This window comes from Toxorhynchites rutilus, chromosome 3 (genome assembly GCF_029784135.1).
Source record: "Toxorhynchites rutilus septentrionalis strain SRP chromosome 3, ASM2978413v1, whole genome shotgun sequence".
NCBI classification, from domain to species: domain Eukaryota; kingdom Metazoa; phylum Arthropoda; class Insecta; order Diptera; family Culicidae; genus Toxorhynchites; species Toxorhynchites rutilus.
The window spans coordinates 116097415-116111553 of NC_073746.1; the positions used below are offsets into that span (position 1 = coordinate 116097415).

Below are 14139 nucleotides of genomic sequence, written 5' to 3' on the forward strand. Positions count from 1 at the left end.
CTTACATTTCGAGCGATGTGTTTACTCGGCAGAAGCCACCGGATGTTGAACTTGATACCCTCCGAGACATCCAGCCGGCAGACGAGCTGAATTGAGTCGCCCTGTTTGATGTTTTCGCCGGTTTTGCTTTCCACCCGTGGATTACTAATGCGATCGGTGACCGCTGTTTCATTGCGCAGATGGGCATGATTCAATCAACGGTTGTTTTATTGTGATAGATAGATAAACGGCACGTTAGTACACTTGAAACGGTCGCTTGTGAGTTTCTTCTCGAATGGAGGCAATAATCAGCAAATAATATTCAACGGAGAGTTTAGTGATAAACAGAAAACTGTGCAGAAGCAAACTATTAGACAGACAAGCATAGTTACATACATGTTAGTAAACCCAACGAATGCAGAATGAGTGCTGTTGATCGATGCAGTGTGCACATGAGTTAGAATGTGTGTTGTTAGTAAAGGACATAGAGAACGATAAGTACATATCATGTTGTATTAAACAATGAAATAATTGTGTTTTTCACTAACTTTGATGTGGTATTTAAAAATGTTTCAATGATGAAAATGGTACACGGTACAATGATATTGATCATTTGATACGTATGTTCTCATAGTCGATTTGGTCGATGAAACCCGCAATTCAATTGATTTGTTAATTCAAATTTGTCATTGACATTAACAGAACTATAATTCAATTAATTCCAATAACTTTGTGGTCATGAATGGTTGGATAGTGGATACAACAGATTGATGAATTGTAATCGTTCTACTCAATTATAACCTCAATATCAATATCAATATTCATTCATGTTTATAGTTTATTGTCTTGAATCTGAAAAGAAATACGGACTCTAATTTAAACTTTCAAGGTACATGTCATCATTGTAGGCTCCCTGTCATACAGTCTGTGGGTTGTTGTGGCCATAACCCATTTTGTTGACATGAAACATAATTGTCGGGGTGCTGCTTCTCAACCTCAACGCGAGACAGGATGATGACTTTGTAGAATTTCTGTCTGTCGGTGAAAATGGGAAGATAGGAATTGGGAGATGAACTGCATCACGAACCCATGTCAACGAATGGACGATACTAACCAGAATTGTGCGTATCATCTTCTCAAATATTTTGCCTAGAGTGCATAAGAAAGACATAGAATGATGTTTTTAACACCTTAGTTGCTGTAAGATTTGTGGAATAATAAGATCCTAAAAGATATTCATGGAAGTATTTTTCAAAAGAAAGTAATTGAATATCTAAGTAACAGGCAGTGTTGCCACATTTTAATCTGTACCAGAGAAGCTAAAAATCTTTCTCATCTGTACTTTTTTTTCAAAAATCTTTATCATCGAAAATATTCGTTGTAGAGGAAAAACTAATTTATTAGCATGAACAAAATACTTATTTATTTACCACAAATACTACATTTACATTTGCAAGTCATTCGTGTGTTTGATGATACTTATACATAGTTTTCTGTATTTATACATACTATTTTGCATACTATCATTCATTAAAATTTTCGAGCTGCCTCCACAATGTTTGATAATTTCTTTTGATCTCTAAATAGTCTTCACATCTTATACATTTCCATTGTAGAATCCTGGAAACACTTCTAACACAACGTAAATACTTGTCAAATTGGAAAAGTTTGTGGGATTTAACATAATGACATTTGAAATCGAATCTTTTCTCGTTTGCTTGATCAGTTCCAAGAAAAAACAGCGACAAATATCCTTTGAAATGATTTGCCTTTCGCTGTCCATTGTTCTGATAATTTCTTCTGCTGCTTCTCCAGCCTCAAAATTTTTGTCGCTTTTCAAATGATCTTCATATTTAATAGTATTGGACATTGAAACAACGCAAAATTTCTTACAGATATTAGTGAGAATAATCAAATGAAAATCTTTCAGTTCTTCTTGTAAAGGGCGTGTCACATCAAATTGCATCACGGAAAAAACGCTGTAGAAATTCGCCCAGTAGACCGATCCTTTTGAAAATTTTAGACAGTAAAATAAAAACTATTAAACAACTTTTGGCATTTTCTTTTTATTCATACTTCGAGCCCAAGCCCGTATGCTCGCACCTTCCTCTTTACCCCGTCCATAAGGTTCTGTACAACGTCAGGTTGTAGTTTTTTTCTCTTGAAGTCCGCCTCCAATTTGACAACTTTTGGGTTCTTCCGGAGGGCCTGCTTCATAATTGCTCAATATTTCTCTATTGGGCGAAGCTCCGGCGCGTTGGGCGGGTTCATTTCCTTTGGCACGAAGGTGACCCCGTTGGCTTCGTACCACTCCAACACGTCCTTTGAATAGTGACACGAAGCGAGATCCGGCCAGAAGATGGTCGGGCCCTCGTGCTGCTTCAATAGTGGTAATAAGCGCTTCTGTAGGCACTCCTTAAGGTAAACCTGCCCGTTTACCGTGCCGGTCATCACGAAGGGGGCGCTCCGCTTACCGCAAGAGCAGATCGCTTGCCACACCATGTACTTTTTGGCAAACTTGGATAGTTTCTGCTTGCGAATCTCCTCCGGAACCCTGAATTTGTCCTCTGCGGAGCAGAACAACAGGTCCGGCAGCTGACGAAAGTCCGCTTTGACGTAGGTTTCGTCGTCCATTACCAGGCAATGCGGCTTCGTCAGCATTTCGGTGTACAGCTTCCGGGCTCGCGTCTTCCCCACCATGTTTTGCCTTTCGTCGCGGTTAGGAGCCTTCTGAACCTTGTATGTACGCAGGCCCTCCCGCTGCTTGGTCCGCTGGACGAATGAACTTGACAAATTCAGCTTATTGGCGACATCCCGGACCGAACTTCTCGGATCACGTCTAAACTGCTTAACTACGCGCTTGTGATCTTTTTCACTGACGGAGCATCCATTTTTGCCGTTCTTCACCTTCCGGTCGATGGTTAGGTTCTCGAAGTATCGTTTTAGTACTCTGCTGACCGTGGATTGGACGATTCCCAGCATCTTACCGATGTCCCGATGTGACAACTCCGGATTCTCGAAATGAGTGCACAGGATTAATTCACGACGCTCTTTTTCGTTCGACGACATTTTTCCAAATTTACGAAAAATTGACAGTGAAGCATGGCCAACGTGATCTATACACTCTTATCTGATTATAAGCGAGAGCTGAAGATATAATTCCTAAAAATTAAATTTCTACAGCGTTTTTTCCGTGATGCAATTTGATGTGACACACCCTTTAGCATCGTGAATTCAGGCTTTTCAGCCTGAAAAACAATTCAAAATTGATGTGGGGCAAAACATATGTCGCACTGTTCGACACGAATCCGACACGAATCGAATGCTTTTATGCTCAGCAGCACCAAGCAATACTGCGGCGTGAAAGTCGTCATGTACCCTTATGTTCAAATGTAAGAAATTTCACCTGTGGAGAAAATCTGTACTTTTTGAAGAAAATCTGTACTCTGTACCGCACAGAATCTGTGCCAAAGATAACGGAAAAATCTGGACCATCCCAGATAAATCTGTACGTGTGGCAACACCGGTAACAGGCGTGACCTATGGGCTAACACTGTGTTTCAGCATTAAAGGTGGCTTATTATCATACCGAACATTTTCCTAACATACATTTTTCGCAATCCGTCTGAATAATTGAGAACTTCAAGAGTTGTAGGAGGCTATCCAAGATTCGATCTGTTTCTGGTAATTCATAGGAATGGAAGCACTGTAGAGCTAGTCCATGGATCACGCTAAGTCGAAACAAGTGATGATCAGATATAAAATATCTGGTGTATACATACGGTTAGTGAAACAGGACTTCTCATTTGAGTGTTTCCAAATAGGATTCTTTTGGCTGTACAACACGTGACTGAAATAACTTCGTCGTGTTCTTGTTAGTGTTAGGCTTCAATTATCAGTTTCGATAGCTCCGAGCGTTAATCTCCGACGGAGAAAAAAAGAAGTGACTGTAAGTGAACTGTTGTGCCGAATACGAAGTCGGAATATGAATAATTATATTAAATATAAACCAAGTGTTTTATTTAGATCTCTATATTTCTATGAAGCTCGATGAACAACGAAATATATAACCGATTCGATTGATTCTAGAGGAGTTCTGTTGGTTACCTACTCAGGTTTCCCGTAGATAACTCTCCACCGTCGCTATTTCAATAAAAAGTACGCGCGATAAGTTATAGTTATATTCAGTAGTGTTTACTTGGTTACAAGATTCTGGTTTCTTGGATTGACTATCAAACTACACAAACAAAATTCTAGGGCTAGGTGTAGGGATGCGGCTACTACAGCTTCGGTGCTGCTCTTCCGGTTGATGATGGGGAGGGCTGGAGGGATGCGGGAGTGATGTGAACCGGCATTCGTATATTTTCGGAGCTTGCCCTTTATATTAGTTTATGTCTGGTATCACATCTGAACCGTGGGAATGGTTCTGGAGAATTTGGTAAGAATTCTTTTGATGAATTGACAAATAAATAAATATTTAGCCTGTACAGTTAATTTTGTAGGCTTTCCTTATCAGGATATCTAAACATAATCTCTGCCACATGTTATATAACACATGAGGTTTTTCGATTTTGGTTTCGTCGAGTGGTCGAAAGTCGTTTTTAGAATCACATCACTTACCGCAGTGAATCCTGATTTTTCTTAACCATTCCCACTAACAGCTATCCCTTCCATGATAAATGCTAGGGAACCACGCTATAGAGGCGACCCTTCTGGCCTTCGGGCGGCGAGTTCAATAGGGAACTAATGAAAAATCTTCGTACCATTTTGCTGAAATTGAATGGAACACTGTATCTAAAGGGATCTAATTAGACAGTATGTTCTTTTTACAATCAAAAATAATATTATCAAAAATCTTTAATGTTTTAAATGCAATTAAATTACATTTAATGACACATGAATCTTCTCTAAAACAAACAGTGAATTGGTAATTTTAGAAAGCCCACTCAAAGCAATTCTTAATATTTTTGTCACTATGTTGACACAGTTATCCTCCGTTTCAACTTGGAGTTTAGGAACGATCTGTCAACTTTTCTAACTTTCAGTGTCTCACAAATCAATTCGTAGGAAGAGGTGGTTCTGCCGGTGAAGCAATTTTTAGCCGATTAGGGCATTCCAGTGCTCGAACATGCCCCGTACTCGCCAGATCTAGCCCCATGCGACTTTTTTTCCATTCCCCAAGATCAAATCCGTGTTTAAAGGTACCCGATTTCAGTCCGTAGAGGAGGCGAAGGAAAAAGCGACGCGGATTTTGAACGCCATCACAAAAGAAGAGTTTCAGCACTGCTTCGAACAATGGAAAAAACGTATGGAAAGGTGTGTGAGACGCCAAGGGGAGTATATTGAAGGGGAGCATATCGTTGTATCGTAATTTTTAAAATATAACCCTTTTTCGTAACCAGTCTCGTTATTTAATAGCCTAGTAACGCTGATAATTCTGTTGTTTCCCTGCTTCCTTTTGGAGTCTTATCGGCATTAAAAAACAGTTTATGAACATGTCGAATAAAGATATTTCTGATCTGGCCTATGTATTCATGCACAACACTTACTGGTAGAAAACACAGCACTATATTACACATTATTATATTACACTATTCATGGTTGAAGTCACCAAAAATCCATTTTACAAATTTCACTTTAGGGTCGGTTAAGAAACACCATCCACTACTGGTTCGCACGATTGAAACGTATTGCCACGCCAATTAATTCCGAAAGGCCGGGATTTCTCCAAATCTTAATCACGTAATGGTTAGAATGAATCATGCAAAATAACAATTGCATTAAAAAAAGATGAAACACCTGATGATGAGACCGCTTATGCATCGTCAATCATAGTAACCCATGAGTTTCCAAACGAAGCGGAAAGTCGCATTCGTCATGAGCAATGTGACATATTGGAAGCTGGACGGCATCGACTGTCAGGGAACTAGCAACTTAACACCAAGGAGGTAAGGTAAGGCTTTTGTGGCTAGCCGTCAGCAAAAAGGGGATGTCAAAGCCACCCTTCTTCCGTTCGGGACTTACGGTAATCGAGGAGGTTTACAGCACAAAGTACCTGCTGGAAATTGTTTTCTTCATCCAAAAATATCATCCGGACGAGAATGTGGTGCTTTGGCCGGATTTAGCCTTCGCCCATTCACACGAAGATATCGCTGAAGGAGATAAACCGCTTGAAGATAGATGTTGTTCCGAAGGCCGCCAACCCTCTGAACGTCCCCCAGCTGCGTTCCATCGAGAATTCCTGGGCAAATCTGGAATTTTCGGAAGAGTATCGTGGCGAAAATGGAGGAGGAACTAATAAATAAAGCTAAGAATTTTGAAGATGAAAATGGATTTTTTCTGGCTAAAAACCTAACAAATACGATTGATCAACTGCCATAACCACCTAATATACCTCCGAATAAATTTCCAACACTTCGAAGAATCCGTTTGCTGTCGATATAAAACATGTAAGAGCCGGAAATAAGATTTCTTCTCAAACATGCGTTTGAAAATGTATCCTTTCTGATGGGGCCTGAAGGCGAATACATTGAATTTTTAAAGAATGATTCATATTTTGTGCCTGGCTGACCAACCTCTCATTTACAAATATGCAAAACTGGTCTGCAGATAAAAAAATTATCATTTTTGTACAGAAAACTTTTAGCCTTGTAATGCTACCCTTAGACTATAACACGTTGCTGCCAGTTGTTTTCTTCAATTGGAAAATTACCTCCAGAAATTACGGAAAGCTGTTCAGCGACTTCATCGAAGCTGTTCCCTTCCTTTATAGGTCTTTCTTGATGAAAGGGAACAAACGTTGTAGAATTCTATTCGAAACACGACCACATAGTTGACATAGGATTGCGTTAGGCTATGTGTTGCATGTTGTATTTTGAATACATTTGAAACTTTGAAAGGGTGGTGTCTGAGACACGACCACATTGTTAACGTAGAACTACGAACTTATTGCATTAAACTCGTCTAATTATTCAGTTTTAATAGTCATTCAATTCAGCTTCTTCAATGCAGAATTATTGATTGCAATGCGACAGAACTCAACCTCATCCAATTTTCGAGTAATCCTTTTAAAATCCAAATATATTGGAATTTGTTACGTACAAGGCGGGATGTGTATATCATGACTCAGTCAATCATATTCAGTCCATTCAATTCATACACCCATCATACATTCATTTTGGACCATATTCAGAAAATGGGATTGAAGTCTATACATCATACCATAGGTACCAGAGGAATACCTGATGGATTACCGCAGCAAATGAAAAATTCATCACTTCTTATTCTTTTGACGTAGTATTACATCTTTCGAGGACATATTGGGGTACAAAACTTTCGCAAATTATTCAACTTTTAGCCTTTATTGTTCATTTATTTCCTGATGGATTTACGAGATTTTCGTATCAAACGATTTGGACACTCCCTAGCTCCCTATTGCAATATAAAAAAAATATAATTTTCGTAACAACTGGGGTACGGGTGAATATTGGGTAACCAACCCCGGTGGAATCTTGGTCGTATGTTGACAGCGAAGAGGGGGTAGGGGTGGGGCTCAACACCGTGTCCATTATCCATGTCAGGAGCGACTGATCATTGTCCTCGTGCCAGTGGACTCGTGGACTGTAAGAAAAGCTGTGCACGGTGGTCCTCCGACAATATTGGGGGTTGGTGCAGGGTCTGAACACTATCCGTAAAAATAAACCGCACAGGAGAATTCACGAAGAAATTAGAAACAGGACAATCTGATTAGACCCAAACAAAGGGTACCAAAAAGAGATTGGAAACTCAGGACATGAAACTGCAAGTCTCTCAACTTTCTTGCGTTTACCCGAATTCTTTCATAAATATTGAGGGAGCTGGAAAGGTTCGATGGGCCGATCGTTTCAAGGTGGTTATACCATCTACCACAGCAACACATACGAACTGGGAACAGCTTTCGTCGTGATGAGAATTATGCAGAACGGGCGATTGGCTGGTGGCCATCAACGAATGACTGTACATATTGAGGATACGAAACCACTTCTTCAACATCAGCATCATCAATGTCCACAGCTCCCACCGGTAACTGGTAGATTCAGTACCCATCCGCGGATCGACATCACTGCCTCCAAACATTCTTCCAACAAAGCCTCCAATGGACGAAATTTCTCAGACATCATTGACTTCAGAACCTATCGTGTCACTAGCATTGATTCAAACCACTACCTGGTGATAGTCAAATTGCCTTCTAAACTGTCAGTCTTCAATAACATAAGACACCAGCGCTCACTACGGTTCCATCTACGACGACTGCAGGAAACGAACGTTGTTGCAACGAACTCGCACCGTCTTGAAGCTGCTCTATCGGGGGTAGCTGAACTGAATGTTGGTCCCTTCTACGACGAGTGCTGATCGCTGCAACGAGTGACTCAACAAAACGTGGAATGATACCCACTAGAACTTACGACAAGATTGAACTCGTATCTGAAAGATAGACGGATGTGTGTCAAAATCGAACCTGCACATGCTGCGACGTTCTCTAATGCTTCCGAAGTGCCTCAAGAAAGCAACCTAGGTCCATTGTTGTTCTCACTATACATCAACGGAGTGTCCTTGAAACATCCAACTGGGTGCCGCTTATTCTATGCCGATGACGTGAAAATTTATATGGCAACCAGGAACGCACTAGATTGCCATAGGCTTCAGGATCTGGTCAACCGCTTTGGAGAATGGTGTTTGAGAAATATGATGTCGCTCAGTATCTCGAAATGCTGCACTATTCCGTTGCATCGGAAGCTCAAGCCAATTGTGTTTAACTACTCCATTTCTGGCCAAGTCCTGTCGCGAGTGAGCCACATCCGTGACCTTGGAGTGACCCTTGATAATGCGCTCAGTTTCCGATTGCACTTCAACGAAATTATCGCTAAAGGCAACCGGCAGTTGGGATTCGTTCTTAAAATTACGAACGAATTCCGTGATCCACACTGTCTGCGATCTCTATACTGCTCGATAGTTCGATCTACACTGGAGTTTAGCGCTGTTGTCTGGTGCCCGTTTCAAACTAACTGGATTTGTAGGATTGATTCTATTCAGCGGAAATTAGTGCGACATGGTCTCCGGAATCTTCCGTGGCGTTGTCCACTAAACTTGCCATCGTACGAGGCGCGTTGTCAACTTTTTGGACTAGAGACGCTGGAAAGAAGAAGTTCCAACATATTCTTCGTGCTGTTCGTTTTATGTCAGTCCTTTTCAATGATGTATTCGACCTATTTGACTTTGATATCTCGTCGAACACCCTTCACAGACGACTCACTGGTAGATGATAAATGTTGTATTGTCTTTATTTTGTTTGACCATTGTATTAGGTTAAGTAGAGTTGTTTGGTTTTAAGAAAATCGCTGAAATTTCCAAATCCCGATCTAACCTCCTCCTCTTGACCGACATTAACAGTTAATGATTTTGATGTGTGTGATGTCGCACCTCAGGTAGATGGTATTACCACCTCCGAACGATCGCGTCATCTAACCTTTTCAGTCCAACTGCTGCAGCGCTACGGTGTTGAAGTTGCAAGCTCTCAATATGTCAGAAAGCCCTAATTTTGGTACTCACAAGAAATTCCATATCCCAGGTCCCATGTTTTAAATCTCTAATCCGTATTTTTTGTTTGAGTCTAGTCCGACTGGCATATCTCGAATTTCATTGTGAAATTCGTTGATCATTAGGTCAACAACGGTGAGATTTCCATACAGAAGCCGTAAGACGAGAGTGGAGTGCCTCTCGTAAGAGTTCCAAATATGCAACAAGTCACGATCTATTTCTAGTATGATGTCCTAACACTGGGTTTTGAGAAACATACTGTGGAAACTCAATGAGTTCGTTAATCAGCTGTCATCCGGAACCATGGAAATCGATTTGGTTGAAAATCGTTGAAGAAATTCCTAAAACAACTAAAACAACACCAACCATTTCATCGGCTGTCCTCAAACGGAGAGAACTCCAAATATTCAATCTGGAACAAGTGTTTTTATTTGATGAAATTTCTTTCCGGAAGCATTTAAATTTTTCTGTTAAATTCCTTTTTTTCTCAAGTGTCAATAGTTGCCTTCAGCTGGAATAAACAGCATTTTTTTCTCAATATATGAAAAAATATATTTCTTACTGAATTCAGCATAGATGTTATATACTCATCCTTATTGAATAAATAATTTTTTTTTAAATTCACTCACCACTTTAATTACCGCTGTAATTAAACATCTCAAAGAAAAAAAACTGAAAAATTGTACACTATGCCATGAAGTTAATGGAGACGATGAAAAGTGAAATGAACACGGACCATCGTAGAGCAGATAGCAACGAAGACGCGCGAATGATTTTTGATTTATGTTGACAGAGAAACTGTTGGAAGAAGCAAAGACTCATTTTCAATTGAATACGAAGGCCGATAGCTCCATAGTCCCCTGACTATCCTCAGTTGAATATGACTTTGTCGTGCCCTGTTTGTGGCATTCGAATTGCTGTCGCAGGAATGAATGTCAGTTCGGGATTCCTAGTGATTCAAGTGAAGATCTGGATGAAACAGACAATAAACAGCTATGCTTTGGTTTCGACTCTTTCAATAGTTTGAGTGTCGGTTTATTGGATTAATTTTTCAAAGAGTAATGTTGTTTGTTTCCATTTACACTTGATTTAGTACAATTCACACATACACAAAACATACCCACCGAACAAAAGCTCCGTTAGCCAACACCGATCTACGATTAGTAAACAATTCAACCAATGAATGTCTATTGGGCTACCAATAATCCCCTTCGACTCTGTGTGTGTTTAGTTGATGTTACTTTGCGCGCATGAAAACACAAATCCACCCCTCCCACTAGAGTGTGGTGGTGCTACCGATTGTATCCAGACAACCCCATTGTTTCTATTGGCAATGTACTTGGTTACTGGGATATTACTTTTGAAGAGAGAGAGAGAGTGGGTTATCATTGCTGGGAAAGGCAAGGGTGAATCTATAGAGTTCGCCAATCAACTTCTGTGCATGATCACACCGGGGGTTAGTTCCATCTAAAGAGAGAGAGGTAATACAGAGAACACCGATACGAGTAGTGGTAGTAGTTTCTAGCGCGCGGAAAAAAACATGTTTTTGCTTGCAGTTTTGGTTTTTGAGACATTTTTGTTTTTTGTTCCTGTTAAATAAAACCGCATACCTTGTTCGTAATCGTCTGATCAGGTGAGAAGGCAGGAAAAAACGCGCGTTAGATGGTTGAGATTTTTGTTCAACATTCGATTTTTTGGGGAAGAAAATAAATATTAATTATTATCTGTGGCAATAGCAGTTCTCATTGGATTGTGAACCCCTTTTGAATGCCCTGGCCCATGATAGTTCTATTACTAATTTGGAAGTCGAAATGCCGCCCACATGAGAAAAGCAGTGTGCCCCACCATTCTGCGCGTGTTTGTCCGAAGTCATTGAAACATTTTCTTGTTCGAAAAGAAAGAAAAATTGAACTGTGCATGCTGTTATTGAAAAAAGTATAGTGTATGGTGGTTGGGATGAGCTAAATACTGGTAAATAATCGTCGCAGAAGACAGTAACACAAGCAGGAAGAGAATTCTGTACTGAGCAGAGATAGACATAGTTACAGATTTCAAACTGAGACGAACGTGCTGGTGGTGAGGCAAATGGGTCCAGTGAATGCGAACCGTAACCGATGACATTTCCTTCGGTAAGCTTTATGGGTCCAACACCAGAACTAAGAGTAGTAGTGCCGCTACCGATGATGTCGCCACTGCTACTACTGCCGCTAGCCGTCGTTACGTCGTAATCCCCATTACCATCGCTGTTGTTGCCGTTGAGGCTCTCGTCGAGTGCAGTCGTTGCACTTTTCGCGTAGACATTGTCGATAGAGGAGTCGTTGTTGTTCAGGACAGAGTTCTTATTTCTAGACGTGCGAAACGTTTGTGGGTTAGTAATTTCCGGAAGAAGTGACACTAGAGACGCTAGCAGAGAAGAACCGTTCCAGTCGTTCGAGCCTTCGTCGTTGATCGTCCCGCTGGGTAATGGCGATTCTGGACGGGTATTACGATCGGTGCTAGCGGGAAGTAGTAGCAGGCGGCGGTCATCGCGATGAGAGACGCTTCCTAAGTGGCAATTGTTAGTTCCGTTCATTAGCAACATTAACTCACAGGATTCCATTACATCCACATGGAAATGCAGCTGCTGGGTCGAGGTCTCCTTGGAACGACATAAGTACACCCCGCTCTCGTCCAGCCGAACTAGTGTTAGCACGAAGCCGATGGTTTCACTGTACTTGTAGTTGTCGATTTGCATCTATTTGAGGTGGTAATTATAATAGCGACTATTAGTGCACGCTAAACGAGGGCGCGGGCTTATTTATCAGCGGTATTTATATTGGTCGGCAGCCGTTTAGGATAGTTTTATCGAGGCGACGGAATACTTCGAGAGGGGTATAGAGAGCAGAAGAGGGTATAGCGGTAGGCAAAGTATTTCTTCCATCAAACCTGTGGGATCCTTATCGTGTGTTTGTGTTCACATAATCGAACGATCGTTTAGAGTGGTTATTTTAATTACAATTTCGTACAGTATTTACAGGGTTTCCATATAGTTTATCACACCGGTAGTCGCGAGGAAGTTCGTTCAACTGTGTTTTAATAATCAACATTCAATTAACACAACATAGCATAAAATCATTTTTATTCCATCATCAACAAAAAAAAAATAATACAAATGTGCCGTATCATGGTTAGAAAAGTGGACCATGTGCAGACTTCGTTATTTATCATATCGTTATCATATACTGATACTGCTCCGAATTTGCTTAAGCCATAAATATTGATTCCCATTTTTCATGCGCTTCTCAAGATGCACTTTCCTGAATCAGGGTGCTCTGAAAATCATTTTTGAATTATGCAGAATATGTCCATGTCCACTGGATCGGTTTTTGATCTCGAAAGCCCGATCGATTTTTATGTTTTTCAACAAATAAAAGTTTCTTGGAATAATTTTCAAGGAAGAATTATCAACTGCGTCTAAAATGCATTATTTCATGCTAAAAGGTTGGAAATATTAGATATATATGATTTCACATGTATTAAGACCTAGAGACCCTGGCTTTTTAGATGATTGATGATTTTGTTTTTTAGATGATTTTAGATGAAAGATAACGATTTTTGACATGAGTTTTTTTCCAATTCATTTATTTTTAAGGCAACAAGATTTTTGACATGATTTATCGAAAATTTAGGAACGCAAGTATTTCCGTTATTGAAATTTATTTTTGTCAAAGTCATATGTTTCATTCAATGAAAAACAATGTACTTCAATAATGGAAAAACATATCTTTCTAAATTTTTGATATTTCTTGCGAAAAAGTCTCTGTTTTCCAAAATTCGAACGAAGAGCTACGGATTCTTCGATCTCAACACAAAAAAAAACTACAACAAAAATAGGGTTTCGCCTTAAAGTAGATATTTGGTGCATTGTTTGTTTCCGTAAAATTTACTAAATTCAAACAATAAGAATTCATTTTTTGTTTACTTTCTGAATTATTAATAAATTGAATAAGGTGTGTCAGTAATTAGAAATTATCTAAAAATATTCTAGAAACTATACAAACAGCTTTGATCTCTGTTGTCTAGATACTCCAAAATCACCAACAAAATAGACGTTATACCCAAAAAAGATATTTCAAGAAAAATTTAGAAAGTTTTTTTTTATTAAACTGAATTTGAAGGTGGAAGATTGGGATCAACCCAGCAGTTCAAAAGTCACGATTTTTTTGAAAAATGGACATATTCGGCAATGGACATATTCCACTATTCTTCTTGGATGGCATTAACGTTCCCAGTGGAACTTTTGCCTTCTCAACGTAAGTATTACTTGCGTCATTTTTATTAGTACTACTTGGTTGAGATTTATATGCCGAATAACACGCCTTGAATGTATTCTGGAGTGGCAAGTTCTAGAATACGCGTGACCACAGTGCAAGTCGGAAGAAATTTCTTTGACGAAAAATCTCCCGGCCAGAACGGGAATCGAACCCGAACCCCCGACATGATAATGTGAGACGCTAACCACTCGACCACGGGAGCACAATATTCCACTAAAGTATTCCCAGTATTCCATATTCCACGAAGTAATAAGCTAAACCGCTTATTACT

At 39.9% G+C, this 14139-nt stretch overlaps 1 protein-coding gene across 8 annotated transcripts in view; it reads right to left on the reverse strand.

Moving 5' to 3' along the window:
• LOC129778542 (vascular endothelial growth factor receptor kdr-like) overlaps positions 1-14139 on the reverse strand; it is a 139568-nt gene that overhangs the window by 40168 nt on the left and 85261 nt on the right. For 5 of the 8 annotated variants that reach the window (XM_055785502.1, XM_055785506.1, XM_055785508.1 and 2 more), the window contains 3 exons: positions 12145-12289; positions 11166-11180; positions 6-163 (listed from right to left, as the gene is read on the reverse strand). In XM_055785502.1, coding sequence (XP_055641477.1) covers positions 6-163; positions 11166-11180; positions 12145-12289 — 318 coding nt within the window. The other 3 variants (XM_055785503.1, XM_055785509.1, XM_055785505.1) reach the window with 3 other exon arrangements.